This window comes from Ranitomeya imitator, chromosome 8, assembly GCF_032444005.1.
Source record: "Ranitomeya imitator isolate aRanImi1 chromosome 8, aRanImi1.pri, whole genome shotgun sequence".
Lineage (NCBI taxonomy): Eukaryota > Metazoa > Chordata > Amphibia > Anura > Dendrobatidae > Ranitomeya > Ranitomeya imitator.
This window is the reverse complement of record NC_091289.1, coordinates 176,256,748-176,274,206: the sequence shown is the minus strand read 5'-3', so window position 1 is coordinate 176,274,206 and position 17,459 is coordinate 176,256,748. Positions and strand designations below refer to the sequence as shown.

The window sequence follows — 17,459 nt, the reverse complement described above, 5'->3', positions numbered from 1 at the left end:
TTGACCCTTTATGACCATCCAACAGGGAGGTCTCCTATAAATCATATATCCAGACAAAAGAGTCACCTCCTCCCATTACAGACTGTACTCCCAGTAAATTCTCACCCGACTGGTCCCTCCCATCACCATATCCATAATTGTGCAAACACCAATCCTTACTGGCATGTTTGAGTCCATCAAAAAATTTGCGGAAGAATCTGGATGTGCTATCCGTCGCGGAGCGAAGCTTTTTTCCAATGCTTTTTAAAGCGTTCAGAGCACCTGGAAAACCACAGAGAATAATATAATAGAAAACAGAGAATAATAGCATCACATTTCCTTCTCATATGACCAAAGATTGGCAAAAAATGCTCTGTTTGATTTTTAAACCCTTCACGACATAAAACACAAAAAGAATGTCCTACGTGGAGTCCGCATAAAAGGCCGGGATCACACATGCGAGAAACACGTTCGTGTCTCGCATGTGAAATCCAAGCTCTGGCGCCGGCACTCCGGAGCGGAGCGTGCGGCTCCATGTATTGCTATACACGGAGTGCCGGCGCCAGAGCTTGGATTTCACATGCGAGACACGGACGTGTTTCTCGCATGTGTGCTCCCGACCTAAGGAGCAGACACAGGACACACATTCCCCGGCTCTTGGATTGTCATGGCTGAAAGCCCCCATCACTGCCATTTTAGAACGTAATTTTCTCTATGTACTGCAAAAGCTTGACATTTCAGTATATACAGGACAGGTTTAAGCCACTACGGGGACAAAAAAGGGGAATAATAATGTTATATACATTTTTTAATAAAAATAAAAAATATAAAAATTCAAATCAATCTTTAAAAACAAGGGAATAATAAAAATTAAAAAGTAAACATATTTAGTTTTGCTGCATCCATAAATCTATCAAAAAGAAAATGACAACTTGTACAGTAAAAAAATTGAAATGTCAGATTTGTTGGATGCTGCATTTCCCTAAAAAATGCAGTAAAACGCTATCAAAACATTATACGTACCCCAAACTTTTATAAGTAATAACATCAGCTCGCCGTGCAAAAAATGACACATAAGGCCTCACACAGCTCTATCGCGAGAAATATAAAAAAAGTTATGGATAATGGCGACACAAACCAAATTTTGTAGTTTTTACAAATTTCCAATATTTTTTTACCACTTAAATAGAAAAAAAAACTATATAAGTTTGGAATCACCATAATAGCACCGACCCGGAGAATCATGATGACAGGTTATTTTTACTGCACAATGAAAGCCATAAGAAGGAAATATTACCATTTTTTTATACCATTTACCATTTTTTATCCTTTCACTTCAGTTAGAATTTTCTTTTCCTGTTGTTCAGTACATTTTACGTTAAAATTAATTAATAGCGCCCTCCAAAACTAAAACTATGCAAAATAACAAAACCTCAAATGTCATTTTTTTACATAAAAATAAAAAAGTTTTAATTCTCGGAAGGAAGAAAAGTGGAAACAAAAGAGCGCAAATGAAAATTGGCCACAGCGGGAAGGGGAAAAGAGGTTCTTCAGCAGCTGTGCATTATGAAGTTCTGCTGCTTATCTGGTCTGTATATCTTAGTGGTTGCATATATGTTATGGGAAGTAAGGCATTTACTTGTTACTTACTCATTAGCGGCTTTGTGATCTTGGATGCCAGCTCTCTGGTCTCGTTTACAGCTAATTCAGCACCACAAGCCATTGATGCTGTGGAGCGTTGGATATTTTCCACGACATTTGCACCCGGACCTTGCAAGACCAAAGTGAAGGCAATGAAGAGGATCACAGTCTTTGCTTCTCCTGAAATCAAAAGACAAAGGTGATTTATTATAATGGCCATATATACTGTATGCTCCTCAACATTGAAATTGCGATATGTTACTGCAAAGGATTAAAAAATGCAAACAAAATTTGCATAACATCTGGATTTATTCAGTATGGAGTATGAGCATTACGTTCAGAAATCCCCGCACTTTCCGCTTTGGCTGCAATCAATGAGGTGATTAATGGTCATCTGAGGAAAGTTTGGCCATGCTGAATGCACTTGAGCAAATCATCAAGATCCACCGCTGACTATGAACTAAAGGAGACAAATCCAGAGATGCTGCAGACCATGGTAACACATTTACGCCACGCAGACTGCTCACAGTAGCACGAGCAACATGCAGCCTGGTATTGTCGTGTTGAAAAATGGCTCCCTTGACACTTTGGAGAAATGGAAGCACCACTGGTTCAACAATTGATCCATTCTGCACTATAAGAGAAACTGAATGTCACATACCAAGCATAAGGTGGCAAAAACTGCTTGCACAAAACTAGGCTATGAGCCAGATGTCTAGCTCCCTTGAACTCTCGCATCTGATATCAAAGGCTATCATGGTGAAGAGTGAGACTCCAATGGAGCCTGGAATGGAGGTTTGTCCTCTTCAGTAACTAGTCTTGCTTTTTTCTTCTGAACAATGATAGCTGAAGAATGCTCTGAAGACCATGTAGGAAACACCATGAAGATGCCTTCACAAGGAAATATCACACCAGTCCTACTCCTGAGATTATGGTGTGGAGCGGCATAATGTATGGTGGCCGGACATCTCTAGTCTTCATTCCAGGTATTGCTAGGTGTTATATTAATTTGTCCGTGGAACTAGTGATATGGCCTTTTCTCCAAGGTGTTCCAGGAGCTGTATTTCAAGATGACAATGCCAGGCCGCATGCTGATAATATTGTGAGCAGGCTGCATAGCCTAAATTTTCTACTATGGTCTACAGCATCTCAGACTTGTTTCTCATCGAGCACATCTGGGCTGTCATTAGTGTCACGAATCTGTTGTCATTGTCAGGTTTCCCAGAACCTGGGGCTCCTTCCCTGTCCCTAACACCAGGGGCACCCTAGCTTACTCTGTTTCTCGGATTACTTCTGATGGTGAAGATGCCAGGGCCACGTTATTTGCATTAGCTCCTGATTTTGCCCTCGGTCAGTACCCTTCCCCCACCCAGGAAAAAGGGGAGTAGTAGTGTTCTGTAATACACCAAGGAGACTAACAAGGTGATATGAACAGGGATAGCAAAAAATACCAATCATGCAAATAATCACACTCATACAACAGAGGTATGCACCGGGGAGTAGAGGATGGGGTTAAACCAAAGTAGGAGAACAAAGTGAATTATCACACACTCAAAACCAAGCAATACTTACAGGTAAATCCACCAAATGCCTTCTCCACTAATAACCACTTTGAGGGGTTGACTCACTCAGCTGCTTCCCAAGGTAGACACAGGAACGCTTGTGGTAAATCCCCTGCTGGTTTATTGTGAAACAGCATAAACCATAGCAGGGTTCAGCAAAGTAAACATGGCCTTACTGACATAACGGCAAAACAAAAAGATAACGTATAACAAAGTCCATTTGTCTGAGGGATTCGCCCTCTCAGGCCACAATGTGTCTTCAACTCCACCTGGTGCCATCGTTTGGAGTTTTTCATCTCCAAACACAATACGCAGACTGTCTCAAGTCCAGCCATTAAAACCTGACTATGTGACTGATCCCATGAATGCGACATCAGTCAGGTCCTGTTAGCACACGGCTGTGCCTACTTTGCAGGTGGAGATATGGTGGACATCTTCCCACCCACGCTATAGATGTCCACCTAAAACCAGCCAATGTATGCAACTTTAATTTAACCCACACAACACGTAATGTGCTAGAGGAAAATACTCTGGTTTCACATCACTGATGTCATTATGCGCAGTGACACATTTCTCCCCTCAAATACTGTGCCAGTATTCCTGTTACATCAACAACAACCTTCAGCCATGCAGCATAAGCTATCTCTGACAATGAGTGCTAGCCGGGGCCCAGATTAAATAGCAGAAGGGAGTGGCTAACAGTGAACAGCTGAGAGCCTTAATGCAGGAAAGCTCCCAGAGCTCTCAACTGAGCAGATTAATCCCTGCATTGGTAAAATAAACTTGCACCATTTAGTCTGAAGGTGAAGTGTTTCTAATCAGTGCAGAAGTAGGAGAAATCAGACTCGGTGGTCTTCTGGTTTCTCTCTGTCGTGATAAACCAGTGACAATTGGTCAGAAATTCACAGAGAGCTGAAAGCAGTGGATCTTGATGATTTGCCCAAATGTATTCAGAGTGGCAGAACATTCCTCAGACGACTATTAATAACCTCATTAATACCAAACAGCCGAGGCAGTAAGTGTGGGAATTTCTGTACATGGTGCTCATATTTAATAATGAATAAATTGAGATGTTTTTGAAATTTTGTCCCTGCCTCCAGCAGAAATGTACTCCATGTTTGGAGTATGTTACCCCTCTAAAGTGGCATAACTTTTCATGAATTTGACAGGTGGGTTTAGCCATGTCCCGTCTTGACCTCACCTCATCTATATTGACATAGCTGGCCAAGACCAGGGCCGGTTTTAGGCAAAGTGGGGCCCTAGGCAAAAGTTTAAAATGGGGCCCAAATGCTGACATATTGCATATCACACAGAAGCAGTTCTGTTGTATTGACATGCGCTGAGTCCAGGCCGCTAAACGAGTGTAATCGAGAATATTGAAGTTGTTTGCTTGTTTCTGGGCCTCTTTACACCAACTGAGAAAGAATGGGAACAGAACAATCACTAATAGATCAATCTGTCCCCATACAGTATCATGTTATCAGCAGCACAACTACAGTTTACACCGGCGATGTGCTGCTGTGAACAATGATTTTTGTTCCCACATAAACAATCCAATCACTCGATGAATATGCTGCATTTTGCTTCTTTAGTATAATACACCCCATAGTCCTCCACATAGTATAATGTACACCACAGTCCTCCATATTGTACAGTTTAACAGTTTCAAAACACAAGTCATAAGTAACAACGTTAACAATACAATCATTAAAGCAAAATAAGGCGACCCTGCTCGTGAGAGCTTACAATCTACTATGAGGTGGGGGAGATACAAAGTACAGGTATGTATTTACAATGATATATATACAATGATGGTCCAGCCATCTTGAGGGATAGATGGAGCTGGTGAATGGGCTACACACGCACACTTACACATAAAATGACTTAGATTAGTGAACGTGATAGGCCGCACTGAACATATATATAGTATTATACACTCCTCAAAGTCCTCCATATAGTATAATACATTCCTCAGTCCTCCAAATAGTATAATACACCCCTCAGTTCTCCATATAGTATAATACACTCCGCATAGTCCACTATATATTAAAGAACATTGCTTAGTCCTCCATATAGTATAATATACTCCTCATATCCTCCATATATTAAAATACACTCCTCAGTCCTCCATACAGTATAATACACTCCTCATAGTGCTCCATATAGTATAATGCACCGCCATAGTCATCCATGTAGTACAATTCACTTCCCATAGTATAATGCACCCCATAGTTCTTCAGATAGTATAATGTATTCCCCATAGTCCCCGATACAGTATAATGCAGCCACCCCACAGAGTATAATGCAGCCACCCCACAGAATATAATGTAGCCCCCTGAATATAATGCAGCCCCGCCATACAATATAATGTAATCCCAATAAAAAATAATGGAGCCCCTCCATAGAATATATGGTAGCCCCCTCATAGAGTATAATGCAGCCCCCCATAGAATATAATGTAGCCCCTCCATAGAATACAATGTAGCCCCCTCATAGAGTATAATGAAGCACCCCATACAATATAATCTAGCCCCCATAGAATATAATGCAGTCCCCCATAAAATACAATGTAGCCCCTCATAGAGTATGATGCAATCACCCCTCATAGAATATAATACATTTAATACATAGAATACATTTAATACATAGAATGTAATGTAGCCCCCCATATAATATAATACAGCCCACCTCCCCATAGACTATAATGTAGCCCCATAAAAGAGTATGATGCAATCCTCCCTCATAGAATATAATATGGCCCCCCATAGAATATAATGTAACCCCCATAGAATATAATACAGCCCACCTCCTCATAGAATATAATGTAGCCGCATCAAAGAATAAGATGCAATCCTCCCTCATAAAATCTAGTACAGCCCCCTATAGAATATAATGTAACCCCCAAAGAATATAATACAGCCCATCTCTCCATAGAATATAATTTAGCCCTATCAAAGAGTATGATGCAATCCTCCATCATAGAATATAATACAGCCCCCCATAGAATATAATGTAGTCCCCAGAGAATATAATATAGCCCCCCAGAGAATATAATACAGCCAACCTCCCTATAGAATATAATACAGCCACCCATACAATATAATGTAGCCCCCATAGAATATAATACAGCCCCCATAGAATATAATGTAGCCCCCAGAGAATATAATACAGCCAACCTCCCCATATAATATAATACAGCCCCCCCATAGAATATAATGTAGCCCCCCAGAGAGTATAATACAACCCCCATAGAACATAATGTAGCCCCCAGGAGAATATAATACAGCCCACCTCCCCATAGAATATAATGTAGCCCATCAAAGAATATGATACAGTCCTCCCCATAGAATATAATACAGCCCCTCATAGAATATAATACAGCCCCCCCATAGAATATAATGTAGACCGTCATATAGTATATTACAGACCCCCATAGAATGTAATACAGCCCTCCCCCATAGAGTATAATACAGCCCTCCCCCATAGAATATAATACAGCCATCCCCATATAATATAAGACAGCCCTCCCCATAGAATATAATACAGCTCTCCCCCATAGAATATAATACAGCCCCCCATAGAATATAATACAGCCCTCCCCCATAGAATATAGTTCAATGCGGTGGTGGTGGCAGGGGGTTAGTTGGTGCTGGTGGGGGGGAGTTGGTGCTGGCAGTAGGCGACTGGCTGGGGGCCCCTGGGGGAGCAAGGGCCTTTGGAAGCTGCCTGGTCTGCCTGCCGCTAACGCCTGCCCTAGCCAAAACCAAAAGTCACAATATTTTTGCACATTTTTGCATATTTTGGCTCAAAAATATTGCAATTTAGCAAGGTGTTTTATGTCATAATTCTGGCATAAGCACCTTAATTATTCATCCCTCACGTTTCCATTTTTTCATCATTTGCATGTCTATGGATCCTGTGATTTCCATAATTCCACAAAACTTTTCTTTATGGGCCTGCAGTGTCAATGTTGAGAAGTGAATATACTAAAAAAATACAATGAACACAAATATACTGTATATACTGTATATATATATATAATATTCCAATCCTCTGACCTGAGAGGATCTGCGGCAGCATTAGGAACACAGTTACTCGAACTCTCAGGGAAAATGCCATGCCGAGTGTTAGGAAGAATCCGATGACGACGCTGGTTGTCAGGCAGAACCATAAGTTGTAATTTTTAACAAACAGGACAATCATTGCATACAGGGTGGTAAGCACAATGCCGGTCAAGAATCCTGCAAAGCGTCTCACTGCAACTTTAGTTTCAGTGTCCTCTCTGATTTTGGGCTTGGTCGTCTTCTTCTTTTCATCGATGTAATCGGCAGCACTGATCTCCTCAACCAGTAATTGGTCTGCAGCCGATGGACACAGCACTGGCACACAGGTGCACTGGCAGGGGCAAAAAGAACAAGCTGAGCAACGAGAACTGCAAATGCCTCTGCAACATGAGCAGATGTGGCCGCACCAGCCGCACAGCCACTCAAATGGCCCTTGTCTAGTCCCCATTGTGTAAAGATCATCGGGGACTTGACTTCATCTCCAAACGCTCAGTGCATCTTCTCCAGAAAACCCTCGAGAAATAACTGCTGTCAGGTTCCGGTACAGATACGGAACATTCCGTGGTGATTATGTCACGGTACTGGACGCGTCATTGTTTTTTTTAAATAAACTTTATCTAACCGCTTCATTATCTAACACTAATATTTGGTATGTTTAGAAATAATAAAATATTTGGAATATAGTTAATTAAATAGGTTGAGAAAAGATAGAGGTTAAACCAGTCTTAATCAATTCTCACTCGCTAGATTATTTATCACCCTCAATGACAATGGTTATGAGACAAGCTTCCAGCCCTGATTTCTATACCGGATATAGTGTCTGCTATTATTACTTGGTGCTGTAGGGTCCATAGTCTGACTGCTTGAACTGTAAAGAATCCTTTCCTAGTTAGCTGCCGGAATCACCTTACCTCCACCCGTAATGAATGTCCCTGGCCCTTGGAAGGAATACATCATGTGCCGACCTTTATATTGACCACACATGTATTTTTAACATGAAAATGAGATCTCCTTTGATGCATCTTTTTTTCTAAGCTAAAAAAAAGTCCAATTTGTCTAACCTCTTATTACAAGGGCTTATTCACAAGAACCTATTTTCGGACCAATGATATTCAAATGATGTATACAGATTTTTGTTTTTTACATAAGTACCGAATATTCAAGTAAAAAAAAAATAAAATCGCAGCATGCACTGGTGTCTTCCATATTTGAGATGAGACTAACCTCTTCAAGTCTATACGCGTGAAAAATAAAATTGGATCCCATACAGATCAACCATATAGCATCCGATGTTTATGAACACATTGCAATTATTAACATAAGAAACTATTTGGTTCTGGAAAAGTTGTTCACAGCCGATGTATAAAAACGGATGTTGTATGAGAAAAACGAAGTTACAGATGGCACACGGATGAAAAATCATGATTTTATTTTTGGGATGAAAATTGGACAGTTTTTCATACCAATGGTTGAACTTGGCCAAAAAGAGAGATCTACTATGCCATGTAATAATCTAAGCGATTGGAGGTCCTCTAGCTTTTCAATATCCTTTATAGAATGTGGTGCCCATGTTCTAGATGTAATTTATTATTATTATTTATTTATATAGCACCATTAATTCCATGGTGCTGTACATGAGAAAGGGGATACATACAGGGTTATAGATATAATTTACAGTACACAAGTTTATGATGACAGACGGGTACAGAGGGGAGAGGACCCTGTCCTTGCGGACTTACATTCTAATTTATAGAGAGGTAACGATACGTTAGGGTTACAGGATTCTATCTCTCTTTATTGGGCCTAAGGGCTCGTTCAGATCAATGTATTGAACGTCCATATGCAAAATAGATAAATAGCGAAGAGTGCAAGTGTTCGTTACTCGAGCTTGCCGAGAGTGATCTGGTACGCACTGAGTATCGCGGACATGTTCAAGTCTACGCGGCCGCATGTTAGAAAGCCACAAAACATACGGGTATTTCCGGTGCATGTCTAGCAATCCCCGAATGTTTTGTGTCTGTCTAAAAGCCGTGAAAAATTGCCAGCGCGAACATGTCACTCGAGTACTCGCGATACTGCGTACATACCCAAGCACCCTAGGCGTTACCATTCCGATGTCATATGTTCTTTACAGATACATTAAAATTACTTTGATGGTAAACTGTATTTGATCTTCATTATTTATTACATTTTTCATGTTAAAAAAACACTAAAAAAAAAACCCGGAGGCATTTGAATATAATACAGATGAAAGATCATCAATTTGTATGGACACAAAATTGGCGCTTTTCCATACAGTTGTGTGAATGTGGCCTAACATTGATCCCTGTGATCCCCATTGCTGAAATTAACACTTTTAGAGAATGTGCCTTTACAACGACCCTGTTAGCAATTTTTCAGAGTCAACGGATTAGTGGCTTCTCTTCCGCTCTACTCTGTTGATGGGACGTGATTATCGACGTCATGCTGATCGACATTGTAGTCTAGAAGAGGAAAAGCTACTCTGTTGAGATGGAGCATTTGAGTAGCAGATAGGAACCATTAGTGACCAATCTATGCTGGCGCAGGGTACAACGGGCAGGTAGTTAGAAATTACCTTCCTATTATTTTTTTAGAACCATAGTAAAAAAAAATAATTATGGCTAACTCTTTCAACGATCAGGCAGTAAATGAAACAACAAAAATTGAACTCGCCTCACTAACTTTGCAGTTATTTTAGAAATTGAAGCCTTTTTTCATACTATTAATACGGTAAATAGCAAGAATGATAAAAAGAGTTGGTGCAAATCATCCGCGTCTGTAATCTGTGGCAACTGATTAGGATCTGTGAGAATCCCGTTACTCGATGGCTCTTCTTTTGATTGGCCGGACTGGAGTGATGTCGCATGTGTACCACATCAGGCTGGCGAATCAAAAAGAGAGCTGCAGGTGGCGGGAGGTAAGAGGCAGTTCTCAAGGCTCCCATCCGGCGACCATAAGTCACTGACGTGAGCCAATGCACCGGGCCTCGTGAATTGATTGGCACTAATTTTAAAAAAAAGTTGCTTTATGTTTTCATGTATATTATACAGTTTTTATGTTTGATAGCAGTATGTTATATTAACAAGTGATGTAATTTCTATTTTTGCACCAGCAGGAACATGAACCATCTGTGAATTTTATAGCAATCAGCTCCTTATGTACAATATGTCCGGCCAAGCTCAATCTTAAGTACCTTCCCTAGTTCCCATTTTCTACAGGAAATCAGCGTGAAATGTGAAATCTTCCCTCCGGCTGCCGCTTCCCGTGACTTCCATAATCCATAATAGTGACATATGATTTATGCAATCTGATGATCACTACTAGGATGTGAGGACTTGTTGGCACGGCCAACTTCAAAAAGCCTTCTCCTTCCTTCTCCTACACTGACTGCTGTATGCATGTAATATTTTCCATCAGGAGAACATTATGCGAATCCCCAAAAAATCAATAATTGTTTTTAGATCCTAATGTGAAACAACTTTATCCTTGAAGTAGAGTAAAATCTCCTATCCGGTGCCGACATTCACAGCTTGTACGTCAAAGTTTTGATCATTTGCTTGGATCGAGCTTTATCTTGTCATAATGTAAAGTTAGCTGATTTCCTATCTCTGAGCTTCATCGGGAGCAAGGTGGGGGGTGTTATATTGTAAGATGGTTCTGGGCAACTTCTATGGCTATGCCTCATTAATGAAGTCACGGAAACTGCTTCCCGATACCCCTCCTCTCTACACCCTGTCCCCGTCTATCTGAATGAAGAAACCTCCCAGAATCGCTGGCTTCCATGAGATTTCCAACAAGTTTATGCAGGATGTTTGCTGAGGCTAGCCATACTCATATAATAGCTGATGGCCAAGGGCGGTCAGTTTTTCTCTCCCAACGCCCCCATAGGCATGACCATTTGAATCCGAGGAGCATTCATATCCTTTCAAAGGGGAAAGTGGAAAAAGTTGAAGACAAAGGAGTCCTACAGTGGCTTATCTCCTGAATAACAAAAATATGAGTTGGGATGAGTAGACCCATGGATGTTTGGGTTCTTCAGCTTCTACTGAACTTTAGTCCAAAGGTTGGTTCAGGTTCCAGAACTCTACAGGAACCTTAAGCCCATAGAAGTCAATGGGAACCCGAACTTTGTTGCTAAAAAAAGGTTCTCTCTCTATCTATAGTCCAGGTTCTCTCATCTCTAGTCAAGAGTTAAAACACAAACTATTGAAACCATACACGCACCAATACAAAGTCATATATATATATATATATATATATTTATTAAGTCATAGGCAAGACACACTGCCCAGCGAGGGCTCGCCCAGGCTCCAGGCCACAAGGTAATGTGCACTGTACTATGCTGATTATTATGTTTTCGGAAAACTCTGTATTAGCTAATATATAGTTTTGCTTTCCACTTGGAAATCTTTTTCTATTTTATTAAGTTTGTGATGTTTATGTACTAGTATTGGTTTAATATCCTGAGGGCCTGGCAATCGGGTTTTCTGAGCTGTAGCATATTCTCCCATATATTAGCGCTAGTAAGGTCATACGTTTTCCATCCAAATTTTTTTACTTTATATATTGTATCCAGGGTTTAATGCTCCACACTTTGCACATACAGGTGTACGGGTTCGGGCGTATTCTGACATTGGTGAAACTGGTTCTGAGATCGCACCGTAATGCACGGGACACATACATTCCTATGAAGCTGTCATGCTCACGTTGGGAGTCCGGTGGCCAGTCCGTACATTGTGGTTCGATGTCAGACCGATTTGCACGGACGTCTGAATGCGCCCTCACAGTACGGTAATATTGTATCCAGGGTTTAATGCTCCACACTTTGCACATACAGGTGTACGAGTTTGGGCGTATTCTGACACTGGTGAAACTCGTTCTGAGATCGCACCGTAATGCACGGGACACATACATTCCTATGAAGCTGTCATGCTCAAGTTGGGAGTCCGGTGGCCAGTCCGTACATTGTGGTTCGATGTCAGACCGATTTGCACGGACGTCTAAATGCCTATTTACAGTAATTGTATGTTTCTTGTGCTCAGATGACATTGAATTAAAATATATATTTCTGAATAGAGATTTGCACCAGTTTGCTAGAGAGCAGAAAAATGCCAAGCCGCAGTGATTTCTCATAAATTTTATTTATGCTTAAGAGTCTGATGGGTGGTCCTATGCAATGATTGACACAGGACCACCCCCTGGCCTCCTAAGCATAGAAAAAGCAGAGATTAAAATTAATTAATTATAATTAGTGATGAGCAAACATGCTGGGATAAGGTGTTGTCTGAGCATGCTCGGGTGCTAACCGAGTGCTGGAAAAATATGTTCGAGTCCCCATGGCTGCATGTCTCACGGCTGTTCGACACATGCAACACATGTAGGGATTACCTAACAAACAGACAATCACTGCATGTGTTCCGCCTGTCGAATAGCCTTGAGACATGCAGCCATGGGGGCTCAAACATATTTTTCGAGCACGCCGAAGACGCTTGGTTAGCACCCTAGCATGCTCAGATAACACCTTATTCCAGTGTGGGAAGATGGACCGGGCCATGGATGCTTCTCTCGTGCCGATTCTGGAACTATCGGGGCTGTCACCATTGTTGCAGGGGGCAAAGCTTTCCAACCCGGACAGACCTTTGCACTTGACTGTAGGAGGCGTGTCGGGTATAAAAGAGGCGGTGCGCGGGAAAGCGAGACACTTGGTGGGAAGACAGAGCGTGCAGCATGAGAAGGTTGACTCCCTCGCTTTGGGGACTACGCAATAACTTGGGCCCACGCTGCAGTACCTCGGACCCTGTGCACGCTGACCATGGGAGACTTGAGGTGGTGTGTCCGTCTATCCTTACTACCGGAGCTCTCACCCGCATCACTCCACTACCGGCCGTGAGTGTGGCCTGGAGCTGACCAGGCCAACCATCGAGGACATGGTGCCTACACCCCCGGCACCAGCGCTGTTCAGTGACAAAATCAGAAACAATTTTCATTACCGTTGGCCATAAAAACAACACAGCAATTTTCTCACTGTCGAGTAAATGGATTGCATTTTTGTGGCTGTGGCATCTGGCCAATAAGGAGCCCACGCACTTCCACTCTATGTTTTGGTGTCAGACAGAAAGATTAAAATGCGGCTTGTAGATCTGAAAGAAAGAGAATTTGATGGCAGAAAATAGCCTGTCTTCTACACAACAGAAACTACTTGTAGCTCAGATGATTTGTTTCTAACAGAATCTGAATATCTGATAGGTTGTTAAACAAAAAAACATTCAAAGGGACCTTATCATAAGAAAACGACATCATGTAAATCAAGTTTTTGCTTTAGCTACTATGAATTAAAAAAAAAAAAACATTTAAATCACAATCTGTATTAAAAAAAATAGCGGAATCTCTCAATTTTTATAGTGACCACTGGGGCTATTCTAAGCTCATGGGAAAATGTTTCAGCAGTCTCATTATCATCAGAGACAGGATTACTATAACAGGTAAGACCTCTATACACAGCTGATCCACCAATCACAATTATTATTATTATACATTTTTATAGCGCCATTTATTCCATGGCGCTTTACATGTGAATACGGGGCAAACAATAAGCGATGTCACAGCTTCTCCTCCCTTCATGACCTCTGCACACGCTCATTAGACGCTTCAATATCAGAAGATAGGATCTGAGTAAGTCTATTGCTGCTAATGTACATGTGAATCGAATATATTGTGCTGAATATCCTCAGTGACTAGTGTGAAAAATAGAAGATTTCTATTTTTTTTATATAAAGACTGTGCTGTGTAAAAAAAACAAGTTGCCAAATTAAAAAATATACAAACCTGATATAAACAGTAGGTTGTTTTCTGATGGCATGTTCTGTTTAATGATTGTCGAATATTTATGTATGTATTTAGCATGCATATATTGACAAGGAAATATTCACAACCTCTTGTCTGGTCTTAACTGACCCGCCTCAGTACCAGAAAACTATAAGTAAAGTAAGTTATTTGCTGCTGATATCATATGATTTTTTAAAAAATGTTCTTGCAAGAGGTAAGGACCTTACTGCGGAGGTCCTTGCCCCTTGCAAGGAAAGGGGTATGGAACGCAAAGAAATTTTGCCCACTTACTACTGAGGTAAGTGAGCAAAATTCATCATGGGTATCATGGCTGTCATGAGTATTCGCATAAATCAAATAGCCAAAAATTAAAATTCAGAACGGAATCCAAACCCTCTTTAGAGCTCTGTCAAATGTACAGCGCCTTTCTTACAGGGGTTGTCCAGACTTAAACTACAAGTCTGCAGTCACTCTGTATCCTCTCAATGCGTAGACTGTGCGCACTCCCGGCCACACTCCGACTAGATGGGAGCAGCGTCACTCAATGCAAGTATATTGAGCGAGGTCAGAAAACGTCTAGTCGGAATGTGGCCAGGAATGTGTGTATCGTATATTTGTGGTCACATGTCCGCCAGCTCCCAAGACCAATGAATCACCATATCACACATTGCATACGATGTGACAATTATTAAAGTTATCATCTCTTGGGGGAAAAAGGCTTTCTTTAAGAACCATAAAGAATTTTTTTCAGTTGAGCAACTAACTGTATTTTGTTCACTTGTTGCGATATGGAAATTCCGAGTAGTTGGGGGCCAGTAGCTGTGACTTACTTCGAGGCCTACAAATCCGGGTTGTAACCAAAGTGACCTCAGAATGACACTTGGCATTACCTCCTCTTGCAACTGGCAGCTGGATACCCTGGGTCCTGCATACTTCCAGGGTCTAACAGCTTCACCTTGTACTGTACAGCCTTTCAAGAGGGGCATTTAGGTTCACAAAAAGGGGCGAACACACCATTGGTGCACAGGGACCCAAGAGGTAAGGGGCCACTACCACCTCCAAAGCGGGTGGAATTGTGCATTATGTCGAGCTATTGGACTGCAAAGGGCCCATATACTCTTCTTGTACAGGAGACCTCTTCTATCTGTGTGTGTTCACTCCTGCGCTCAGGACAATTTGAGGTCCAGCATAAATTTTGGCATAATGACATGGCTGGTAATTTACCTATTGGCTTCATTTTTTAGATAATTACATCATCCTGTAACATTTTATGAAGGTAAACAGCTAGAAGTGATTTCATTAGGCAGTGTGTAAAACCATATGCAATGAGTTCCCATCTAGTTCAGCAGTATTTGGGCTCCTTCCACCTTGGCCACCATTATGACCTTTGGCAGGTGTATTATCGAGTCTTTAATGGGGTGGCAATCCTGCAGGAGCAAAGAAATTCATTGAAAATCATGCAGAATTAGCAGTACCTGAGCTCCTTCCATCATGGACACCATTATGGTGTATGGCGGGCGAGCTCTCGAGACTGTAATGGTGGTCATCCTAGAGAAGCGAAGAAATTCATTGAAAATCATGCAGAATTAGCAGCATCTGAGCTTCTTCCACCCTGGACACAATTATGGTGTGTGGCAGGTGAGCTCTCGAGACTTTAGTGAGGTGGTCATCTTAGAGTAGCGAAGAAATTCATTGAAAAATCATGCAGAATTAGCAGTACCTGAGCTACTTCCACCATGAGCACCATTATGGTGTATGGCAGGTGAGCTCTCGAGACTTTAATGAGGTGGTCATCTTAGAGTAGCGAAGAAATTCATTGAAAATCATGCAGAATTAGCAGTACCTGAGCTACTTCCACCATGAGCACCATTATGGTGTATGGCAGGTGAGCTCTCGAGACTTTAATGAGGTGGTCATCTTAGAGTAGCGAAGAAATTCATTGAAAATCATGCAGAATTAGCAGTACCTGAGCTTCTTCCACCATGGACACCATTATGGTGTATATGGCAGGTGAGCTCTCGAGACTTTAGTGAGGTGGTCATCTTAGAGTAGCGAAGAAATTCATTGAAAATCATGCAGAATTATCAGTACCTGAGCTTCTTCCACCATGGGCACCATTATGGTGTATGGCAGGTGAGCTCTCGAGACTTTAATGAGGTGGTCATCTTAGAGTAGCGAAGAAATTCATTGAAAATCATGCAGAATTAGCAGTACCTGAGCTTCTTCCACCATGGACACCATTATGGTGTATGGCAGGTGAGCTCTCGAGACTTTAATGAGGTGGTCATCTTAGAGTAGCGAAGAAATTCATTGAAAATCATGCAGAATTAGCAGTACCTGAGCTTCTTCCACCATGGACACCATTATGGTGTATATGGCAGGTGAGCTCTCGAGACTTTAGTGAGGTGGTCATCTTAAAGTAGCGAAGAAATTCATTGAAAATCATGCAGAATTATCAGTACCTGAGCTTCTTCCACCATGGGCACCATTATGGTGTGTGGCAGGTGAGCTCTCGAGACTTTAATGAGGTGGCCATCTTAGAGTAGCGAAGAAATTCATTGAAAATCATGCAGAATTAGCAGTACCTGAGCTTCTTCCACCATGGACACCATTATGGTGTATATGGCAGGTGAACTCTCGAGACTTTAATGAGGTGGTCATCTTAGAGCAGCAAAGAAAATTACTGAAAATCATTTGTAAGAGAACAGTAGGACATCTTAAAAAGTTTAAAACTGTAAAACGTGAGTCAAATGACATTTCCAGTCTATCCTCAGGAAACCTCTTGAAGGACTTACATTCTGGAAAAATTTTGCTAAACTTTATATCTCCATGATAACATATTCTTTAGCATTTTAGACTATTCAAAACCACTCTTTAAATCAACAACCCCCTTTGGCTCAATCCACTGTTACTATTAATAATATATTTAAATCCAATCCTCCGGTTTCATTCCAGAATTTCAAGAGCAGATACTACTCGGTTTCATTTCTTTGATTTCCGAGACATAGGCTGTAAGATTTGAGATGGAAAATGGCAGGTTTACTCGTTACCGTCTATAATCTATTGTTGAGCCTCCGGAGCAGATTTGAGGCAACTTTCCAAGACAGATGGAAACAATCAATAAGAATACGATGATCACGGAGAGTGAGGAAAGTGAAAGTAGCATGTTTGATATACTCGATCCTTTCAAACCAAACACTTTAGTCGTCCAGTTTGTTGTTTTAGCTGTTGAAGTGGAAGTGAGGTGACGCGTGAGTCCAGAATGCAGAGAGGTACAATGAATGCAAATTATTCTTGAGGGCTCAAGTCCTATTTATCCTAAATATGTGATATCCTAAAGGAGGACATGCTTAGGATTCCCAATCTG

The 17,459-nt window shown here is 41.3% G+C and overlaps 1 protein-coding gene across 1 annotated transcript in view; it reads right to left on the bottom strand.

The window, feature by feature from the left end:
• The window catches only part of DCST2 (DC-STAMP domain containing 2), a 43,246-nt gene extending 26,542 nt beyond the window's left edge, over positions 1-16,704 (bottom strand). The window contains exons 1-6 of the mRNA XM_069737636.1: positions 16,678-16,704; positions 16,430-16,505; positions 16,184-16,257; positions 7,241-7,577; positions 1,630-1,800; positions 106-261 (exon numbers count right to left, since the gene is read on the bottom strand). Of these exons, the coding sequence (XP_069593737.1) occupies positions 106-261; positions 1,630-1,800; positions 7,241-7,577; positions 16,184-16,257; positions 16,430-16,505; positions 16,678-16,704 (841 nt within the window). The remainder of the gene's footprint in view (positions 1-105; positions 262-1,629; positions 1,801-7,240; positions 7,578-16,183; positions 16,258-16,429; positions 16,506-16,677) is intronic.
• Between the last annotated feature and the right edge of the window lie 755 nt (positions 16,705-17,459).